The sequence below is a fragment of the Ambystoma mexicanum genome, chromosome 5p, assembly GCF_040938575.1.
Source record: "Ambystoma mexicanum isolate Mex_15411 chromosome 5p, UKY_AmexF1_1, whole genome shotgun sequence".
NCBI lineage: Eukaryota > Metazoa > Chordata > Amphibia > Caudata > Ambystomatidae > Ambystoma > Ambystoma mexicanum.
Window position 1 is genome coordinate 492,420,911 of NC_090930.1, and position 22,678 is coordinate 492,443,588.

A 22,678-nucleotide genomic window follows, 5' to 3' on the forward strand; every position below is an offset into this window, starting at 1 on the left:
CAGCCGGGATGAGCTGGAACAGCTCCGAGGCCCTGGAGATCATGGCGTGGAACGAGCCAATCTCGGGCGGTGGAGACCGGAGATCCCGCAGGCCGCCGTCGTCCGTGCCAGTGCCTGTCATCACTGTGTCCAGTTCCGTGTCATCCCTTGGTGGGAGGGGCGGCAGCGGGGGGGGGGGGGGGGGGGGGGGGGCGGGGGGACAATTTGGGGTTGAGTGAAGCGAGGGGTGAAAAGGCAGAGGGGGTGAACCCTCCTACTCTTGGGTGGTGGTGGTTGCTCCGATGGCCTCGACGCAACGGGCGAGGCCCCCCGGCGCAAGAGGCATGCTTCCTTGTTCGGATTTCCGAGCACTAGGTATGCAGAGCTGCAATAATGTCCGAGATATCCCCAGGTGGCTGCTGGGGTGGAAGCGACAGGGACTGGGGCATTTGCATCTTAGGCTGATCCGCTCTGTCATCACTGCCCTGTTGCCCCTAGTCGGTCCCCTCGTCGCCCTCATCGAGATTCCCCCCCGTTGGGCCTGCTCTCAATGCATCTTTACTCCTGGAGGGCTGGGAGGCTGGTGAGCTCTTCCTCTGAGGAAATGTCAGTGCCTGGAGGAGACTACAATGACCCCCCCCCTTCTCTGCCACCAGGGGAGACTGGTGAAATGATGGGCATCACCTTCTCCGGAGTCTTTGATGGGCTGGAAAGAGTACTCCCTCCTGGCAGGCGGGGATACCCTCACCGCAGGGGCCGTGCCGTGCAAATCCGCCCCAGTGAATGAAGTATAGACAAGCCTTTCCCAGCAATAAGAGTCCAAGTTACCACCTATGAGGGACAGAAATCTTGGACAGCCAAAGTCAATTGGAGCACAGTCTATGGAGCTGACGCACTTGCATAATAAAAGTCTTGCAAAACGTTAGATCACTTGTAGGGTCACAAGCCGTTAAGCCAAGTCTCAACTGAGAAAAGCACAGCTCAACAACACGGAGGTAAGTACTCAAAGTCTAAAACAGTACCTCTGGTTTGAAAAAGTGGTCCAGCTTGATTCTGTCCTGTTGCAGCAATGCAGACAGCGGGTTCCTCAGCTTCAGTCATGGGGCCAACTGGAGGGCTCCTGCGGCAGCAATTGAGGTTGATGGCAGCTACAGGCTCTTTTCGGATCAGCAGCACTTAACTGTTTCAGCACTCGGTAAACAGCACCACCACGGATGTCTGACACCAGTTGGGCATTTTTCACTCCTGTGGTCCTGCATGGCGAGGTGACTGAGCTCTGGTCGTCCTGCTTCTGGAGGGTCCTTGGGAGACTCCAGGAGCTTCTGGCCATATTTCAGACGTTGCACTAGACTACGGATTGCTCGACCCCTGGCACTCGGTTCTTGCAGCAGCGAAGTGCAGCCAATCAGGGAAGAGGGTCCAGTGGAGTTTGTCTCGTTCCTTCCAGAGCTCTCGTGTCAATCAGAAAAAGGAGTTTCAGCACAGCAGCAGGGCTTCACCGGGCAATTCAAGGTCCAGGAGAATGCAGCAAGCTTTGTTAACAGTTTCTTCGTAGAGTCTTTCTCCCAGTGGTCGACTGACTAGTCCCAAAACCCTCACCTTTTAAGCAGGTTTCTCCCATTCATGCATAGCCTAGGCTGTCAATCACACTGCAGTGTGGCTGTCCTGAAAGGACAGCCAATCAGGACTTGTTGCATTCCTAGAGACAAAGGACAGGGGAGTTTCAAGAACCTCCCTCACATCATGCCTTTCCAGACACTGGAGCCAGAGGCAGCCTTCAGGGCTGAAGCCCACCAAAGGCAAAACCAACAAAGGGCTCAACTCTGCCTCGACGCACAGAGTAAAACCCAAGGAGGACCACAAACAGAAAAGGGTGGAAAAAAAGACAAGGGACATTTTAGCAAAATGGTCCCCCATGGGTGCTCTACTGCAGCTGAGGAGTCAGCCTGTGGTAGAACCACTGTCACCAGCTATTTAAAGTAGTGAGGGTAACAAAAATGTCACACGTGAATGAGGGATAAGGGGCCAATAGGTAGTCCCCAGCACTCCACATAAGATGTGTGCTGGACCTACAAAGAGAAAAGGTAAAGTCAATTTCACTTCACTGTTCTTGGGAAAGTTAGTTCACACAAGAAATCTAAAGGATTTCTCAGTGACACTGCACTGATGGTGCTACGTGTCACCATGCAAAAAGTAGATGCCAATGGAGTTTGTCAGACTCCAAAAACAAAGGAAACGCAATCCAAAATCAGATCAAAACACATGAGTGAGAAAAAGGTCACTCATTCCAGTAGTCCAGCAAAAGAGCCGGGGGTCTCGAAGGCTGAAGGGAATTCGCAGAGAATGCGCCAACAACCTAAATTCTTCTTTTGCGTTTTTTGCCATTTTTGCATTCCTTGTCCTCTTGGACATCCCCCTGCTCTCCAGGGCAGGAGAGTCCTTAAGAGTCACTGAAGGCAGGAAGCGAGGGAAGAGTCCAAAACTCTGCGGCCCTTTGTCTTCCAGCCTGCCTGCAAGAATCCAGTTCAAACTGGGAGGCTGGCTGCCCTGAAAGGACCGGATCCCATCCCACCTAACTGGACCTCAATCCGAAGATTAAGAAAACAAGGCCGAGACCATTTCCACCACCAGGAGAGCTTGCTGTGCAAGTGGAGCCTGCTGTTAGCTTCCTTCCAAGCGACCTGGGGACTCTGATAAGGCCCCAGAGCCTGGTGCGATCCACTAGACTACAGAAGACATGCATTTAGAGCCATCCCACATCGTGCTGCAACCTTGCTTGGCCGCAATGCCCCAATACCCTGGGACCTCAAGCCATCGTGCAGTGCATGGTCTTAAGAATCCCAAAGCTGTGGCATCCTGCTGGGCCTCCAGAGACGTAAAGTGTACGAAAAGTGTCCCAACGAGTTCTGGACCTTGCAAGTGACGAGAATCCGGCCTGCAATATTCTATCTTCTTCTGGCTCCTGAAAAGGGTGCCAAAGCCGCATTCAGCCACGAAGAAACTTTTGCCTGGAGCCCTTCACATTGAACCCTGCTGCAGAAGGCCATCCAGTGTCCCGTCTCTTCATGGCAAGGAATTCAGCGACCAGGTTTTTGGCTGAAGATTCTGAAGCCTCCTTGCCGCAACTCTTCCGTGTCAAGGTACTGTGTTGGCTGGAGCATTTACTTACCTATGCAGGTGCGATTTCTGTAAATCTTTGGGATGTTTTCTGTGATTTGGAGTCCTCTAATCCAGTTCACCCAGGCCCACTGCTGGAATACTCAGGGTGTCCTCGGAGGTCTTTGGACCTCAACTAACGTGAAATACTTACTTGTTTGAACAAAGCGAGGGGGCGCGGGCGCGCGAAAGAGGGGTGCGCGGGCGCGCGAAAGAGGGGGGCGCGCGAGAGAAAGTGCACGAGAGAAAGAGCACGAGAGAAAGAGCAACCTGGGTTATATATTGGAGACTCAACGCAAGACTACTGCTGGAAACAAGGGGAAAAAATTCAAATTCCTACATAATCAGCCAAAAGCAGCAAGCCTATTCAAGCCTAAACTAGAAATTCAAATTGTTGCAGGAATTGAAAATCTTGAAACTAACATGTTAACACAACACAATGTGGGAGATTAGCATTTTGCATCAGCGGGTCTATACATACTGCTAGTTTGATGAAAAGGTCCACGAGATTTCTTGGTGGCATGACAATGGAGGTGTTCAATGGGATAACGTAACATTTACGCAACTGAAGGTCAAAATAAGCCGTCAGGAGCTGGTAAAGAAAAAAAAAAGGGAAAAAAGTTAATCACACAAAGTATTACGTAAATACAAAACTGCAGATACAGGCACCGTCAAAGCAAAAGAAATATTAAATATATCTATCATTTGATTCGTGTATTCAGCACTGCATTGTTTTTTTTTTTTTTAAATCTCATACCAGTCAATCTCCACATCACAGGGTGTTCGTTCAGAAATTGAATGCTTAGTCAGTTTTTAAAAACTGAGGGAGCCCCCAGGCTTTGTGCAAAATTCCCTTTGAATTTGCCAGTATTTGAGGCAATGACAAACTTGGTTGCCATTACGGCTACTCAAGGTGCCCGATTTTCAGACTGATCATGATTGGTGGCCTAGTAGCATTACCCCATTTGTAGTCCATGGCTCTATATTTGCGCTTTAGCAAGATTTATCCTGGCAGTGATTGTGGGTAGGCCCTTTTTTGCCATTAACATGGAGGCTCTGCCCCCCAGCTTCTTGCTGGAGGTTGATCATCCACTTCAGGGTCTCTCATATTTGTGGTGTAATGTAAAACCCAGGTTGTTACTGCCACTAATTTGGCTTCTGCTACTTTTACCACCACATTGGATCAGCTGTGTGGGCATCAGCTGAAGACCTGACACTTCAGTGAAACATTCCTATATCCAATATACCCTGCATCTTCATTTATACTTGCCTTGGTCAGCTTGGCAGCCCATTCCAAATGCTGCTGTTCCCAGTCCCTCAATGACAGCAATGTGTATGCTGGCAATTTCCTCCTCACAGGGTGAAATGTAATCGCTACACAGTGCCTCCTCCAGTGGCTGCCGTCTCAGGTCAGCAGCTAGCAAGAAGAACGCACACGTCCCTTCAGCCAATTCTATCTATCAGCTGTCTTCTGCGTCATGCTCTTCTATGTTCACTGCCGCCAGTTTGTCCCAGAGACTGTGCCTGATGCGGTTCTTCCTTTGAATGGATATCTTACGGTGCTGGGCTCCAAACTCCTCTGCTAGAACCTGCAGTGCCCCTTCACTAAACCTGGGCTTGGATGCATGCATTTGTGGCACCTTGCCTCACTCTGGTCTCCTGGTATCTTGCATATGGGTATGAGGTCTTGATTGCTAAAGGAAGATGGGATTTAAACAACTTATTGGGTTTATCAAAACTGTCAGAGGGGTCTTAAGCCTTTGTGGCGTGCATGCTAATCCCCAACTAAAGGGCTGGCTTGTCTGAGCTAGGAGTCACGGGGGGGCCATTTCCTCAGTTCCTCTGTTGGTGAACTTTTGCTCAACCTTAGATTCTGTCAGTCCACACCATGTTTTGAAGCTATGCACTCCTCAAACCTGTGTGAAGATATGTGCCCCAACAAAGACTAAGCGCAGTCGCACTGTGCGTAGTGGTTATCCACAACTATATACCCCAACGAAATCTAACGATCCATCTCCTACTCAATCAGCATACTGAACATACATGCCCCAGACAGCCAGAGAAAACCTACTAGCTAAAAATCTCGAACAGACTTCAAACACCACTGTGGCAAGTTATTATGGTTTTATTGAGTGTGGTTGCTAGCTTCAGGAAGCAACAGAGCGCTTTACAAGTCTAAAGGGGCGGGGAGAAGGAGAAGGACAAACTGCGAAAAGCAGGAACAGTTTGAGGTAAAGGACCGGCAATTTAGCAGCAAGGGATCTACAAGAAACCATGGAGGGAGGGGAGCCGATCACTCAGTGTTAGGCAAGAACTGATGTAGTAACCCTGTGGGAGACTACACAACCCTTGTCCTCTTGGTATTAGGTAACCCACCTTTTGGTATAGGCCTTTACAACACGGTGGTGCGACTGAGCAGCCAAGGTTTCAAGAGGGGTAATGAAATCCACTAATACAAGTAGCCAAGTAACACTTACTCAAGATTTTAGTTATAGTTAAATAACCACTCTTTAAAAAATGGCAATATGTATCACAATCAAATATACTTTACTTTTCCAGAATCAATACAAAACTAGTAGATGCTCTTTAGAGATGCTTCTTACACACTTACTACACCTCGAGATGACTACTAACTAGGACAGTAAGACATGCATTACTTACCGCAATAGCATTTCTGATGGTTGCATCTGCTTAGATTCACATGCTTTGCATTTGGTCCGACATCCAGTGGTAACCGCAGAGTATTGCGTCTTGTCTTTCGGTCCCCGAAAGACGTCGGCCTAGGCGTGTCTGTAACACTATCCCTATCGTGACGTGTAGTGTACCCAAAATTCCTCACGCGCCGAGGTCCCTCAGATTGTATTTTTCCTGCCACGAGGAAGCCCAAGGCTATAGTGAGCGAGTACATTAAGAGAGAAAGTAAGACGTCTATGTTCCTTCCACCCCGGGTAGGGAGGGCTTATGTGAATCTAAACAGATACAATCATCAGAAATGTTATTACGGTAAGTAATGCATGCCTTCTGATGCTTGTTAATCTGCTTAGAATCACATGCTTTGCATAGACTAGCGAGCAGTACCCGGAGTTGGAGGTGGGGTGTGAGAAGGAACAGTAGAGAAAAGAGGTCTTAATACTGCTTGTTCCACCTGAGAATCAGACCTAGAACGAGTGTCTAGCCAATAGTGTTTTGTAAAGGTGTACACAGAACTCCAGGTTGCCGCTTTGCAAATGGACTCAAGGGGAACATTTACAATGAATGCTATGGATGCCCCAGGGCCCGGAGTAGAATGTGCTCTAGGCTTGAAGGGCAGTTCTCTCTTAGCAAGAGAGAAACAGTGCGATTCATTTGACAATCCACCTTGAGATAGCCGATTTAGAGACAGGATCCCCTTCTCCACCAGCTGCCACTGAAACTAAGAATTGTTTTGTTTTCCTCAGTGGTTTAGTTCTTTCCAGGTAGAACATGACTGCCCTGCGCACATCTAGTGTGTGTAGGCTTCTTTCGGCCATGCTAGTAGGGTTCTGGAAGAAAGTGGGTAGTTCGATTGATAGGTTTACATGGAACTTTTGAGATGAATTTAGGCGCAAATCTGGTATGAGTGTGCAAAACTACCTTATCTTTGTGCACTGTAACAAAAGGGTCTATAACAGGAAGTGCCTGTAGTTCGCTAACCCTTCTGATAGAAGTGTGCTCCCAGGAGCCTGGTCAAAACCACATTTAGATCCCACCCAGGGGCCGGGTGAGAAAAGGAAGGATAAATCCTCTTAACCCCCTCCATAAAGGCTTTAATCACCGGCATTTTCCACTACAACACTTTTTGTTGTGATGTGGTGTAGGCTGACAGAGCATAGGTTGACTACCCCTTCCTTTCGTCCCTAGGACACACAGGCCAGATCTAAGAGAATCTGGGAACCTCAAAGATTTGAGCAGCCCACAATTTCATCATTTAAGAAAATATTAATCGTTTATTTTTTTTATACATCTTATGTCAAAAATTGTTTTTCTAAAAAAAGGACTAGAACAAAGTCCTATATAAACTGACTAAAATAAAAATAACTGTGCTAGGCACTTACAATCTAATCTATCACCTTTCAAACGGAATAAGACCAAAGAATACTGCTTGAAAGGAGAAGACAGATACTGTTGACACACTTTCTTGTTTTGACTACTTGTGGGATCAATTGTCTCGATCCCTGCTGCATTCATACAGGTCACAAAAATCATTGTCAATCATGCTGCACTAAGGGGAATTTCTTTCTGTATGGAACATCCTTTTATAACCAACTACAAGGGACCAGTATGGGGGCCACTTTTGCCCCGGACCTGGCGAATCTTCACCTGGACCATTTTGAGATTCAGTCTATTTATCATTGCAATAATCCTTTCAAACCTAAAATCCTAGCCTGGTACAGATACATCGATGACGTTTTCATGCTCTGGAGAGGCTCCATCAAATTACTCATGGAATTTTACAGCTGGCTAAATCCTCAGAACCCATGTATCCAATTTACTATTGAACACCACCATACTAAAGTGTTATTTCTAGATCTTGAAATCAGAAAAACAGACCATGATACACTTGAGACAGTACTTTACAAAAAAACCCACTGACAGGAATACGTTATTAAACTACTCAAGCTTTTACCCTAAGTTTGAAAGAAGGTCTCCCTTTGGCCAATTCCTACATATTCAGAAATTGCTCTGAACTCACAGACTATAAAAACACATGGCTTAGCCTTAAAGACCAGACTGCAAGACAGAGGCTATCCTAAACCCATCATACGAAGAGCTAATAAGAGCTCAGCACATGCCCAGAGACATATCTGCAAACTACACAAAGAACTTATTTAGATAAGATTACATGTGTTAGCACTTACAGTCCAATTAGTGCTCCCTTACGTAAAACCATCCTTAAACACTGGGATATGATTAAAACGGAAGATTTCAATCCTCCAAAACCACGGTTTGCCTTCAAAAGGCAAAGAAATCTAAAAAGACAACTTGGCACACACCTATCCTGTACAAAATCTTCCAAAACAAATACAAAGTACGCTGTGGGGTTTACCCCCATTGACAGGTCATCACAAATGTGGCAATTGCTCAGTTTGTCCACAAACTAGGAACATGAATAACATCACCCTACGCACACGAGTTGTTCCCCTGCGAGAATTTACTAATTGCTCTACCACCTGGGCAGTATATGTTATTATATACCCCAGCAATTTAGCATATATTGGTAAAACGAAACGCCAAGTTAGGCAAAGGATTTGCGAGCACAAATCGTGCCTAAGAAACCAAACAGACAACAAACCCATGGTAGCACATTATGTGAAGAAACAGCATAAATTCACCGAAATGCTTTGGCGAGTCCTACAAGTTGTCAAACAGGCCCCGAGAAGTGGGAACAGGGATTTAGCCCTGACACGATGTGAGCAAAGATGGATTTATGACATTAATTCCATCAAGCAAGTTCTCAATGTAGCGGTAGAATGGAATATCTTTTTATAAATCCTTGTATGAAGCATGATCCCAGCCCTTTTGTGTATCACTTCTGAAATTTGTTAACTCAACACTGCTATTCACTATGGACTAAGCACTATCATGGTTTCTTCGCATCATCATATTCAGGTTACATGTGCCATTAATATCAGAATACGAGGTAGACGCTATACTCAAACAATGCCATAATGTACGTTATAAATATTTACTGTCCAGTAGGCACTTAGTGTTTTAGCAACCGCATAGTTACGAGTTACATCCAGAACCCATCAAGCCACCAGCCACATTTAGGAATAGTGATATATTAATTGGGAAATGGAATATGTAAAATGATGTCCATGTGTTCACCGGCTAAGAAAACATGCCTACGCCCTGGCAGTAAGCGCGGGCGATGTGTATTGTGCCCCTTTTGTGCACCCAGTACTTAGTAAGTTAGTTTTCTCTATACCAGGTGAGGGTTTACACTACATTTCCCGTCAGGCAAGTAGTTTCATCATTACGCGCACGCTCGGAACCATCCAGTGACCGTGCCGGTCACGTGATTGTGAGGATACCTGTGAATAAGACACGCCTATGCCTTGAAAACAAGCGCAGATGAGTCGTGAACTGTTGCCCCTTTTGTGTGCACTTCACGTAGAGCCGCTTTCCGTTTATTTGTAGGATTGCACCACATCTTCAATTAGGTATGTCGGCCCAGCATGTTATCACGCGCAAGCCCCGCACTATCACGTGACCGTGATTGTCACACGATTACCAGTAAGACGCTGGTTAAGTAAGACTCCGCCCCACTAGCCTTACCTGCACCATTGATGGAGTAGCAGCTAAGGACCAGGCATCACGGTCGGGCAAGCGAGGTAAAAGTTATACTAAAAATGGCATTTTAGATTCGCCTAAGAGTGGGAATGGGGTAAAACACACCGGCACTAATTGAGCCTTGCTATTAAGTTACCCTCCGTCCTCTCACAATAGGCTGTGTAGTTTATCAGCAACAAGGGTTTTAATGGTGCACTGCGTTTTGTATATTCCGTACAGATCCACAAGCTGTCTGTGCTCACATCAATAGAGCGGAATTCCAAACGTTACACGAAAAATATAGCCACGTTAGAGTTGTAGTTACCATTTCTCTTTGAATGGTGCACATTAGGAATTTAATCCCTCCACAGTGTTCCTAAATCCTGGTAGAGAACATTTAGATGCGCTGAGGCATTTTGGCGTTAGCATTGAACATCTCGTTTTTTCTGTCACTCTTCTCACCTTTTCAGAACGGTTGGTGTATCGTCATAATCATAGACGGAACCAACGATTCTCTGAAGAAAAACCACACTAGCATTGTTTTCTCACAGAGGCAGTCAACTAACGACCTGCTCTAACAGGCCCCTAAGGTACCGGTCTACTTTATCAACCAATTGCTGCACTGTATGTTCAAAAATTCTCTCCCCTTACGATCAGATGATGATACTGATCCAGGAATATATCCTTTTAGGTCTGGTGAAAGGAACACATCCTGCATATCAAGCATCCGCTAAAGGAGCCATTTGAGACTGATTTATTTCAAAAATTGTCCTCACACATCCTGAAGCAATCTGAGCCACATAGGTCAGTCCTAGCTTTGGCTAGAAGTCATACAGTCCTTTCCAACAATTATTTAAGCTAAATTCTGATATGGAGCGACAAATATAATAAAAAATAAAAAAATCTTATATATTCTTATAGATTGCGATAGTAGCACTTGATAAAGTATTGACTACGTTTTGAACATACCCGTTTCTTGTCCTGAAGACGGCCATTACCAACCACACCAACGACAGACAGTATTGTCTGAGTGATAAAAGCCGAAACATGTCGACAGCATTAGGAAATCTATTTTCTTTTCCTATCTCTCTATTAATATCTAGTATTCAACAAGGGGATCCTTCTAGGCAATACCAGTGTATCCCTCTGATAAAACAATATAGAGTGGTTGCTAATAAAACCTATACAAAATGAACTGCCCCCCTTGATTTTTGTGACATGTATGAATGCAGCAGGGATCGAGACGATTGATGCCACAAGTAGTCAAAACAATGAAGTGTGTCAACAGTATCTTAACTGTCTTCTCTTTTCAAGCAGTATTGTTCTTTGGTCTTATTCAGTATGAAAGGTGATGCGTTACCACCTTATTTAGACTAAGTGCCTAGCACAGTTATGTTTATTTTAGTCTGTTTATATAGGACTTTGTTCTAGTCCTTTTTTAGAAAACCTATTTTTGACATAAGATGTATAAAAGAAACTTATTATTTTCTTAAATGATGAAATTGTGAGCTGTTCAAATTTTAGGTTCTTAGATCTGGCCTTTTTGTGTCCTAGGGACAAAAGGAAGGGGTAGTCAACCTATCACTGTTTTTGGTGTCAGATTCCTCTCCCACATGATAGTGTCAAACCCCCTCACCCCCCCACCCCCTCCCCCGATATCAAAAAATGTGGGCATACCCATTCTTCACTAATATGGCTGAGCAGCCAGCTAAACCTTTAGGGAATTGAAGGCTAACCCAGTGTCCAACAGATGGGTTAGGTACAGCACAATGTGTGTGGGTGAGCAATGGAATGGACGCCCTTGGAGTTGCACCAGATGACAAAACGTTTCCATTTGCTGGCATAGCAATAACGTGTATTCGGTTTCCTAGCTTCCCCGAGTATGTCCATGCACCACTGAGGGATGTGCAGGTGTCCAAACTAGGACCTCAGGAGCCAAGCTGCTAAATTCAGAGTTTCTGGGCATGGTTGTAGAATCTTCCACCTGTCCCAAGACAACATGCTGTACAGGCAGGGTAGTTTCACTGGTGGGGAGAGGGATATTTCCATCAGGTGTGCGAATCAGGGTTGGCGTGCCCAATGGGGGCCACCAGCTACATGGTAATGGTTCCTGGTGCATCTTGTTGAGAAGGGGTGTGGGGGCGGGGGGGGTAGTCTGGGCCTTGGGTGTTCTGAGTTGCAAACAGGTATATCTCTGGGAAGCCCCATTCTGCGACGAAGTTGGACACAATGTCTTTGTGTAGCCGCCATTCATATACTTCGGGCAGAGGAAAATCTCTGCCAAGCACATCTGCAGGAAAATGGAGTTCCCCTGTAACATGTTGGGACAACAGAAACATCTTGTGTTTGAGAGCCCATATCCAAATGTTTTGGGGCAGCTTGGATAGCCCTGTAGAGGGAGCCACCCCCTGTTTGTTCTGGTAATACATGGTTGTAGTGCTGTCTGCTCGAATCAGCACAGTCTTCCCTTGTAGTTGCACCTGAAAGGCCTTCAAAGCCTTGACCACTGCTAATAGTTCGTCGGTTTATATGGTTGGACGCTACTTGAGGGGACCAAACTCTGCGTGCTGTCTGCTGCAGCAGCTGGGGGGGGGGGGGGGGGGGGGTTATTTGAATTGGTAATGCCGGTGCTCGATCATGAACCTTAGATATTTCCTGTGCGCTGGCAACATTGAAATATGAAAGTATGCATCTTTCATGTCCAATGTTGCCATGTAGTCCTCCCGTTTCAGCAATGGGATCACCTCTTGTAGTGTTACCATGGGGTTTTATAAACTTCTACGCTGGAAGCAGGTCTAGAACAGGGCGCATGGTGAGATCCTTTTTGGGTACAAGGAAGTACACTGAATAAATACCCTTGTTTACCTGAAGAATAGGGACGGCTTCTACGGCGTCCTTTCCCAGCAGTGCTTCCACCTCTTGTTTCAGGATCTGCAGATGGTCCAGTGAAAGGCACCGTGAGCACGGCAGTCTGAATTGTGGAGGTCTGGCGAATTCCACGAAGTACGCGTGGGCGACCGATCACCTCCCATGCCACGAGGAAAGGTGTTAATCGCGCCCCCCCCCCCCCCCCCCGAACCAGGGTGACATGGGAGGGGGGCCTGGATTTGGTGGTCTGTGGCTTCTCTGGGATTGGGGCCTCTAACTCTGCCGAGTTTCTGACCCCTTGAAGGGTAGTATGCGGGGCTTCCTGAAGTTTGTCCTGTGTTGAAGTTCCCCGTGCCGTAGTTGTTTTGACCAGCACGGGCTTGCCACCGAAAGGACCGCCGAGAGTTTTAACCCCTCTGGGGGTGGGGAAGGTTTCTGTATGATCTGCTGCAGAGACTTCAGAGTCTCATGCTCCTTCTTGGCTGTTTCCAAGGCCTCATCCACCGCTTTCCCAAGAGGTTAGATTCCTCAATGGGCTTATTGATGAGGGAGGCCTGGATTTCCGGTTTAAAACCAGAGGTACGCAGCCAAGTTGTCTTTTGTAGGGTCCATTGGGCCAGAGACCTGCCTGCTGTTTCCGCAGTGTCCAGGGTGTTTTTGATCACATGCTGGTTAACTTGTCTTCCATCCATTACAAATGGAGAGAAGCTTTGATTTGGCGGGTTCAGGAACCTCTTGGAGGCCTTCCTGGAGCAAGTTCCACTGAGCGCCAGCATAGCTTGCCAATAGGGTGGTATTAGCAATCTGCATAGTGTATGCGGCAGCCAAGTGACACGTTTGCCTAGAGCATACAGTTGCTTGGATTCCTTGTCCGGCGGTGATTCCCCCGTGGCAAGGGGTACTCCTGCCCTTTTCCGAGTGGTAGTCCCTACCAATGAATCTGGGGTGGCGTGCCCTCCAATATATAGAGGGTCGGAAGGGGAAGGGCAAAATAATGTTTCTACTCTTGGGTTCACTGCCAGAGTTTGAGCTGGTGATACCAATGAGGGGGCCACCCTTCTCTTAATAGAATTAAGGAGGGGGATGGCCTGGCTAGATGGAGGCTTCTCCTTAAGGATATCCTCTACAAAATCCTGCTCAAGCACAGCCTCGAGTGGACATTTTAAAGTATTCAGCTGCTTTTTTCAACATGAAGTTGAATGCCATTTGGTGATCTACAGGTGAGGCCTGGCGAGCCGGGGTGGACGGAGGAGAATCCAGGCACAACACATCAGTGTCCTGATCTTGCTGTGTCCACGGGTCCGGACCTTCCTGCTGGGTTTCTTCCCAGTTTTCTGTAGTATCCTGTTACACCTCCTCATAACTTTGTAGAAACAAAGCTTCTTCCTCTTCATTATAAATGTCCCTATATGTGGACAATGTCTTCCTGCTGAACAAAGGCAGAAGACTGATCTTGAATTTCAGAAGGAAATGGAGGTTAGGGTCTACCCGAGACCTTTTTGGAGGAGGATCAGAAAAACTGGTAATCTTCTCCAGCCGATCCATACACCCTTCAAACTTCTCTTAGTCCATTTAGTGGACCCAAGCGGGCCTATGGGAGGAAGAACGACGTTCTCTGCCCTAAGGCGTCAGACCATCTTCATAGATATCGTAAGAATCTGTACCCCAATCCGCATCTGAAACTTTTCCCGCGGCTTGTCCCATAACTTTAGGCGGAACCGGGGTAAGACCCACCGCCGCAATTCTTTCGATGCCACTTTCGATAGTCGCCGAATCGGCGCGAGACAGAAGCTCTGATGGTCCATCGGTAGGTGTACTACCTTCCGCGGCGCTAGAGGGCCTAGCGGTTGATTTTCCGGGTAGAGGTCTAGCCATAGTTTTTTGGGCCTACCGCGGCCTTCGGGACTGTCGAAGCGTAGGATTTCCACGCTTCGCAGTGTGAAGTTTTGGGAGTAGCGCCCTTACTTGATTTTGATTGCCCAGTCGCAAAGCGCTGCTGCGGATGCGGGGAAGGCTTTGGATCTGAATGATCTGAGAAAACCAGCTAAATTTTCGTCGGCCCTGTTGGCGTTTTCACCTTTTTCGACGAAGACGTTGAAAACGGTGTAGGGGTTGTCTGCTTAGTGTGATGCGTTTGTACGCCCCTGTCGTCGGGTGTTGTCCCTGTAGCGAGACCAGAGTCAGGCCTTAAAGGGACGGGTGCGGCGGACCTAGAAGTGTCTGCCTCGAGGTCTATAACATCCGCAACGGATATTTGTTCATCCGAGGTACCCCCCGTCACTCTCAGCGGGTGTGGTGGTGGAGGGAGGGGGGTTCCTGCCGCGACATACCGTACACGGCCCACCGCTTTACACAGCGCTCCTTAAGGATCTTAGGCCGAAGGAGTTTGCAGGCCGCACACCGATTTTCATCGTGCTCTAGGGGGAGACCGGCGTCAACACGTCCGGTGTTCGTCCTTCCAAGGATAGCTGACCCTACACTTAGGGCAGAATCTATAAGGAGTCCTTTCCATAGCTAAAGGGAAAGATGACCAGACCAAAAGGGAAAAGAGGGGAAAGGAGGAAAGACATACCAACAATATGGCCACCCGACCCCACTCTCCCTACTGTATAGGTCGGCCAGAGGGCCAGACTACATGAAAATCTGGCCGCCAGATTTTAGGTGCCAAAATCCTCAGCCGCAGACGAATCCCCCCCCCCGTAGTCTTCGTCGAAGATGTTCTTGTGACGGAAGTGACTTAACTGGGAATAACCGACAAGTCGCTAAATATAAACAATGTCTCTTGTAAGAGCTCCGCTATAGGGCGACCAGTTATCTGGGCGGAAAAAACCGATCTGAGGGACCTCGGCGCTGAGCCAGGACAACCACAGTCAATTGGAGCACAGTCTGTGGAGCTGAGACACTTACATAGTAAAAGTCTTGCAAAGTTGAGTTTGTTAAAGAATAAAATCACTGTAGGGTCACAAGCTGTTACAAGTCTCAACTGAGAAGAGCAAAGCTAAAGACACAGATAAGTACCCCAGGTCAGACCAGTACCTTTGGTTAGAAGAGGGGTCCAGCTGGCTTGTGTCTGGATGCAGATCCTGTGTTCCTCGGTCCCAGTCATGGGGACAAGAGGGAGGATGTCCGGGACTCCTGTGGCATCAATTAAGAGGTTAGCAGCACTTGCGGTTTCAGCGCTCGGTAAACAGCCCCATTGCGGATGTTGGATACCAGTTAGGCTCCTGACCCTGCCCCCCACACCCTCTCCTACCCCCAGAGGTGATGCAGAGCGAGGTAGTTTTGGACTTCTAGGCGACTGACTTGTAGATGCAGGATTTGTGGGGTATACAGGCTAGAATCAGAGCTGGTGCAGTTCTAAGGGGGTGAAGGGTCCCATTTTCTGAGTGCTTTGAGTCATGTTGAAGCATGTAAACACTATGGGGTGCCAAGGTAGTTGCCGAAGGTTGTTCCAAACAGGCCATCGCAATGATCCAGGTAGAAGAGGACCACGGCTTGGACATCAAATCTGAAGTTATTTTCAGAGTTGAATAGCTTGATTTTCCCCAGGAGTGCAAATTTGTATAAAGCCATTTGGGTCTTCATTGCCATGTTGTAGAAAGGAGTCTGTTGATGTCAAACCAAAGAATTTGTTTCAGGTGGCCAACAGGGGTGCAAAGCCCTCTAGGTTCACAGAAAGCCGGGTCTGGATATCCAGGTGTTCAATTTTGTTGGTCATCAGTAGACATGGTCATGAGGGTTTGAGCTGTATTGGTTGATGTGGAAGACCAGGAAGGACTGAATTCAAATGTGTGGATGAGAGGGGGGGGGTATGTTGAAGGGAAAGTGTGTGCTAGTTTGGGGGTTCACAGGAGTCTTAAAGAGAGTGGATTGAAAGCCAAGAAACCAGAGCTGATGTGAATTACTTGGGTAAAGGAAGGGGAGAATTTGAGTTGAGAAGGCAAGTTATGCCTCCTATTTGTGGTGGTGGGTTTCTGGGAACGGCCAGGACTTCAGAACTTTCCTGAAGAGGTGGTCTTCTATGCTGCAGGTGTTCAGTGGGAGTGAATTCCAGATGTTGGTGCTTGAATTGAAAAAGTGGTGCATATTTGGTCACACAGATTACTAGGAGGGAGATGGCAAGCAGAGGAAGGGGAGAGAAAGCGAGAGGGGAGAAAGGGGAAGGAGAGGGAGAAAAGCGAAAAGGAGAGCGAGAGGAAGGAGAGAATTTTGAGGGATAGAGGCTAGGATCGCTCAAAGCATCGCGAGCAAAGCAGGGCAGGTTTGAGCCTGGATTAATGCAGAGTATGGGGAGGAAGGCGGATTTCAGACTTCAGTGGATTCTGAATGTGCGGAGGATGAATCAGAAGCTGCAAGAGAAGGAGAGTGTGGAGGGTAAGTAAGATACTGAGGGGTTTGGAATGGAGGGTGCATGAGTAAGTGGATGTCTTTGAAGATGAAATGGATAAGATGGTGCATGAGGCGGTAAGAGCAAAGAAAGGCGGAAGCGCAAGGAGGAAGAAAGGGAATGGTTATTTTGAGTTGGTCCAAGGGGTTGGATAGGGAGGCTGATAAGGAGTCATTCTCTCGCTTCTGCATGAATGGATCTGGGAGGAGAGTTAACGGCAGGCTTGATATAAAGAATGGCGGCCTGAGCGTGGCGTGCAGGCGGGGTGTAGGGTGAACTTCTAAGTGTACATTTTGAGAATGATTGTGAAGAGTATAGGCATTAAATCAGCCCCGGAAGGAGGGTGTACGGTACATTTCTGGTTGTGCCGATTGGGGCTGGTTGCGGAGGGGAAATCTATGCACTCTGCCTAGAAAGGAGTGAGTAGGGTGTAGTCCAGGATGCACGGTTTGAGCATGGTGACGAGGAGGATGAGGTATGAAATCTGGTGGGGGTCAAATTGATTTCTGACGCACCAATTGTAACTTCTGAATCTGAAATAACTGGCCATGATGCAGAGAGGGATAAAAGTTCAGGGAATGAATCAGAGATCATGTCCCCTGATGGCTTAATGAGGAAAGGGAGTCGCGGCTAGGGATAAGATGTTCAGAATCGTGTATATGCGTCGATTGAATGATGCAAGAGTACTGAGTGAGGGGTGTAATGAGCGAGGGGTGAACGACTGTACCGATGATAAAATTGAGAGGGCCAACAGGGCTTTAGTGGGGAGCATTACATATTAAGATCCATTTACACAAGAGTCACTATTAAAATCACTTAAACCAAACATAGGTAAACTTAATACATTCAAATATGCACTTAGTTGGCAGTTGCTGAACGCATACAATTGTTACAGGAGTTCCAGTTATAGCGGCAATACGTGCACCCACAAAATTTGAGCTTCACAGTCCTCGCCTCAACTCTCGAATACCTTGCCTCTCAACATCAAATCGATCGAATCCTTCCAGATATTCAGGAAACAAGTCATTGGCTGGCTACTGGATAAAACCAATCCCAAACTAGACTAAGCCCTTCAACTGTATATATTGTACATGCCACATAAAACTGCTAGTTCTAACTACCTTTGACCGTATATATTGTATATTTTTCTTTTCGATAAATGTATAACTGCAAATTCTATGTATATTGTACTTTTGTAACCTGTCCTTAAGTGCCTTTTTACTCCTGGGTCTGGAGCGCTATATAAATAAAATAAACAAACGAATTGTATTTAGTTTGCATACAAACAAGATAGTGATTTTTGGGAACGAAAACAGTGTTATCCTAGTAGAGCTTCAGGCTCGCAGATCAGCAAGTCCTTTAAAGACAAAAGCGCAACCCTAGCTAAAAGGCAGTTTGTATCGGTTTTAAGTCTTGCAAAGCAGAAGAAAACATCTAGGGAATAAGATACATGAAGGCTTAACCAATGTTGGAGACCCTTAGAAAGGACTCTAGGAGGGACACAAGCAGCGGCTTGAGTTGGAGATTAAAGGGGGTTGCCCTGAAGCGACTTTCTGGAATCATGTAAGCAATACCTTTTTCCCCACACAGTACCTTAGGTTAGAAGAAAAGGTTTGTGCTGGATGCTCCGATGTTGCAGCTCTGGACCAGACCTCCAGATTCCGTGGTCCGATGACTGAAGGCAGGACAACGGACAGGGTGTCTCAGCAGCAGAAGTCTCGAGGGAGGACCCGAGGCAACTTCTTGGTTCACTCTGCGGTTTTGGCGCAGGTTCTGCAGCACCAAAGGACGTGGATCACCCGGTCAATATTCCCTTCCTGCCGTCCAAAGCCCCGATTAGGGGGTCTGGGCAAGTTGGATTGGTTCTCCGGAGTGTCTGAGGGCTCCAAGATGTGGACGGGTTCGGCCTTTACACGACGATTCACTCGAAATGGGCAGCAGGTCTCCTGGTATTGGGGTTCCGCAGCTCTGGAAACTCCTAGGATCTAAAAGACTGCTCAATTCAAAGTAAGTCTTGGGACTGGTTGTTCCCACCAGCCAAGGTGAAGGAGTCGCCCTCGTCGGAGCGCCTCTAAAACAGGGTCAGGACATTGTTTCACGGTGTTGCAATGGGTCTGCATGTTTGTCTGGTAGTCTCCAGTTACTTCAGCTTCCAGTGGTTGACCTTCACTCCAGAAGCCGGAACTTTTATACCAGTTCCAGCACACACTACTCTGCAATCTCGCTCAGATTTTACCCTCCCAGAATGGTAGAAGGGCCAACAGCCAACACCCCCACCAGAACTAGGAGATGGTGACCAAAAGAGCAGAGGGTGGGGGGGGGGGGTATCCCTTTGGCACTACAACGATTTGGGTGAGATACCCAATATCCTTAAGAACAGTAGTTCCTTGATACAGGAAAAGAATCCCAAAGGAGGACCCCAAGGCTCCCCAGCAATACCACCCATAAGGATCTGTGTGCTGCAATAAGATACATATGCCTTTAAGAGCTATGGAGCAGACTGACTCAAGAGTACAAGTAGAATACAAATAGTTACAAAAGACAAAGCTTCACTTACTCCCCAATTTGTCACGGGGAAACCAGTCTTTCAACTATCAGTACTGGGAAAATAGGTTTCATTTGTCTTATATTTTGTAATTTAACACAGCATTTTACAGTGCAATGGAGATACTTTAGTATCAACTTAACTTTGGTTACTTCTATATGTGCTATTTTTGCCATTTTTGGGTTCTCCCTTTTCCACATTCCTAGAGCCAGTTGCCATTGGTTGGCTTGGATAAATAGAACTCCTGCAGCCGTTTCTTCAGATCAGCGTTGGAGACAAGAATTCCTTTAAGAAAATCAAGTGACGGCGATGCGAAGAACATTCATTCCAGCTTTCTGCAGCTGGCCCGGCAAAGCCCTTTTGGACCAACTGATCTGTGAAGGCCCTGTGCAGTGCTTGAAACACTGGACTGGTGGGACCAACCCGTCTACCTGTTTAAGGAACGAGGCGTACTAATCCTTCAAAAGTCTCCCTAGACCACACTGGACAGTCCAGCTCTGCAGTGGCCTACCTCGCTTGAGCAGTCGGGGTACCGCATTTGAAGCCTGGCGAATTTCAGCCTCCCAGCCTCAAGGAACCCTCTCCTGGAAGGACATCTACAACCACAACTTTAAGGACCCTTGTGATCGTCTGTGTGGTGGCCGTTGCTAGATCTCCCCTTTCCCCACCCTGTGAAGTGCCCTGAAGAGGGCTGCATTGGTGCATTCTGCACCCCGCCAAGGGTTGCACTTGCTCCTGGACCACACTGGAAGAATCCTTGTACCCGCAGCTCCTGGGCAACCGTCACTGCAACCAGTGGCAGGAAATCCACCCTCCAGTTGACCCATCCAGTAATCTGGGAAAAGCGAGACAGGTAGGCAAGTAAACACAAAGCATGTGTCTCCTGTCCTCAACAGGATAAGGAACAAGTTACTTACCTGTAACTGTTGTTCTCCAGCATGGGTCTGGCATGGATTCACATGCTCATGAATATTCCCCGTCGTCAGGCTGGGAATCCTCGGTAAAGAAAAAACCAGTATCAGTTTCGTTTCTGATCTGTCTTTCGTAGTAATAACCAATCACTGGTCTCTGCGTCATACTGACCACAGCCAATGACTGCCCTCTACCTAAGCACCGCCTCTGGCAGCCATCTTCAGATTTGGAAGCACGTGAAGTGGCAGTATGACCAAGTGAAGAGCCGCAGAGGGGTAGGCGGGAGGGTTCGCATGTGAATCCATGCCAGACCCATGCTGGAGAACAACAGTTACAGGTAAGTAACTTGTTCCTTCTCCAGCATGGGGTCTGGCATGGATTCACATGCTCATGAATAAAGAATACATAGCAGTACACACATGCACAACCACGGGAGGTGGCAAAGGCTCAACATTAAGCATCACATCAACTCAACATTAAGCATCTTACCTCCTCACCAGGCTCACCTCAGGCGAACAGGTTGCGCAGCACTGCTTGGCCGACCCTGGACTCCTCCCTGGAATCCCGGTCGACGCAGTAGAATTTCGTGAAGGTGTGCGTCGACCTCCACGTAGCAGCCCTGCATATGTCCAGCAGGGGCACACCAGATAGGAACGCCGTGGTAGCTGCGATCGCTCTGGTGGAATGGGCTCTCGGACGGCCAGGCAGCGGTCGGTTTGCCAACCGGTGACAGTACATGATACAGCCGGAGAGCCATCTGGAGATGGAAGCCTTCGAGAGAGCCTTCCCCTGATTGACAGGTCCAAAGTTCACAAAGAGTTGTGACGTCTTCCGAAAACCTTTCGTGCGGTCCACGTAGAACTTCAGCGCTCTAGCTACATCCAGCGAGTGCAAAGTCCTCTCAGCCGGCGACGAAGGCGACGGGAAGAACACAGGTAACACCAAGGGTTCGTTGAGATGAAAGTCCGACGGTACCTTGGGCATGAAGGAGGGGTGCGTCCTGAGCACTACCCTCGTGTCGTGGAAAGTCAAGTACGGGGCCTTGCAGGAAAGGGCCTGGATCTCTCCCACTCGTCGTGCGGAGGTGATGGCCACGAGAAAAGCTGTTTTCCACGATAGAAACTTCAACGGGGCCGAGTGCAGAGGCTCGAACGGAGGTCCCATGAGTTTGGTCAGCACCACGTTGAGCTCCCACGCCGGGGCCGGAGCCTTCACCGGCGGGAACGATCTGAACAGTCCCTTCATGAACTCTTTCACCAGACGATGAGACCACAAGGACGTCCGGCCCGTGGTTCTGGTGTATCGGGAGATCGCAGCAAGATGAATCTTGATGGACGCGTGTGCCAGACCAGCTTTGGCCAGCGTCAGCAGGTACGGCAGCACTTGGGGAGCCGTAATCCGTAGAGGGTTAACCTTCTGTGCGTGGCACCAGACAGAGAACCTCTTCCATTTGTGTCCGTAGCATTTAAGAGTCGAGGACGCCCTGGCCTTTGCAAGAACCTCTCTGCAATCGGCCGGTATGTCGTATCCTCCAAACTCTAGCGCTGCAGGAGCCAGGCCTGCAAGTTCAGCGACTTCGGGTCGTGGTGGAGGATGGCGCCTCCTTCCCTGGAGAGTAGATCCGCGTCCGCCGGCAGCTTGATTGGCGGGGACGCCGACAAGTCCAGAAGGTCCGGGAACCATATCTGCCTCGGCCACGCAGGTGCGACGAGGATCATCCTGCACCGTGACCTCTTGAGCTGGTTGACGAGCCGGATTAGCAGAGGCAAGGGAGGGAACGCGTAGAGGAACAGGCCCTCCCAGGGGAACGAGAAAGCATCGCCCATGCTCCTCGTCTGGGGAAACCTGCTGGCGAACCTCCGGCACTTGGTGTTCGTCGCCGTCGCGAACAGGTCGATCTGGGGTGTGCCCCACCGTCGGAAGAGGCGATCCACCAGATCCTGCCGTAGTTCCCACTCGTGGCCCGAGCGCAGCTCCCTGCTGAGTGAGTCGGCGATGGTGTTTTTTATCCCTGCCAGATGAAACGGCACCAGAAGAATCCCTTGGGCGACGGCCCAATGCCACAGGTCCTGCGCCTCCTTGGACAGCGCTGGGGACCTGGTTCCGCCCTGTTTCCTGATGTAAAACATGGTGGTGGTGTTGTCGGTGAAGATCCTCACCACCTTGCCCTTGAGGGACGGAAGGAAGGACCTGAGGGCCCAAAACACTGCACGGAGCTCCAGGACGTTGATATGCAGGGACTTCTCCGTCGGGAGCCAGAGTCCCCTTGCGTGCAGATTTTCGGTGTGCGCTCCCCACCCTTCTAGGGAGGCATCCGTGGTCACAGTCACCTGGTGGGCTGGGGTCTGGAAGTCCATGCCCGCCGTCAGATGCGCGCGGGTGCCCCACCACCGTATCGCTCGTCGGAAACTCTCGTCGAGCTTGATCCTTTCCTCGAAGCTGCCCGTCGTCTGGATCCAGCGCGCATCCAGGAACTCTTGCAACGGGCGCATCCGGAGCCTGCACATGGGAATGAGGTAGATGCAGGAAGACATCATCCC

At 48.5% G+C, this 22,678-nt stretch overlaps 1 protein-coding gene across 1 annotated transcript in view; it reads right to left on the reverse strand.

Moving 5' to 3' along the window:
- ITM2A (integral membrane protein 2A) overlaps positions 1-22,678 on the reverse strand; it is a 153,539-nt gene that overhangs the window by 47,386 nt on the left and 83,475 nt on the right. Inside the window, exon 4 of the mRNA XM_069612906.1 lies at positions 3,617-3,727. Within this exon, the coding sequence (XP_069469007.1) occupies positions 3,617-3,727 (111 nt within the window). The remainder of the gene's footprint in view (positions 1-3,616; positions 3,728-22,678) is intronic.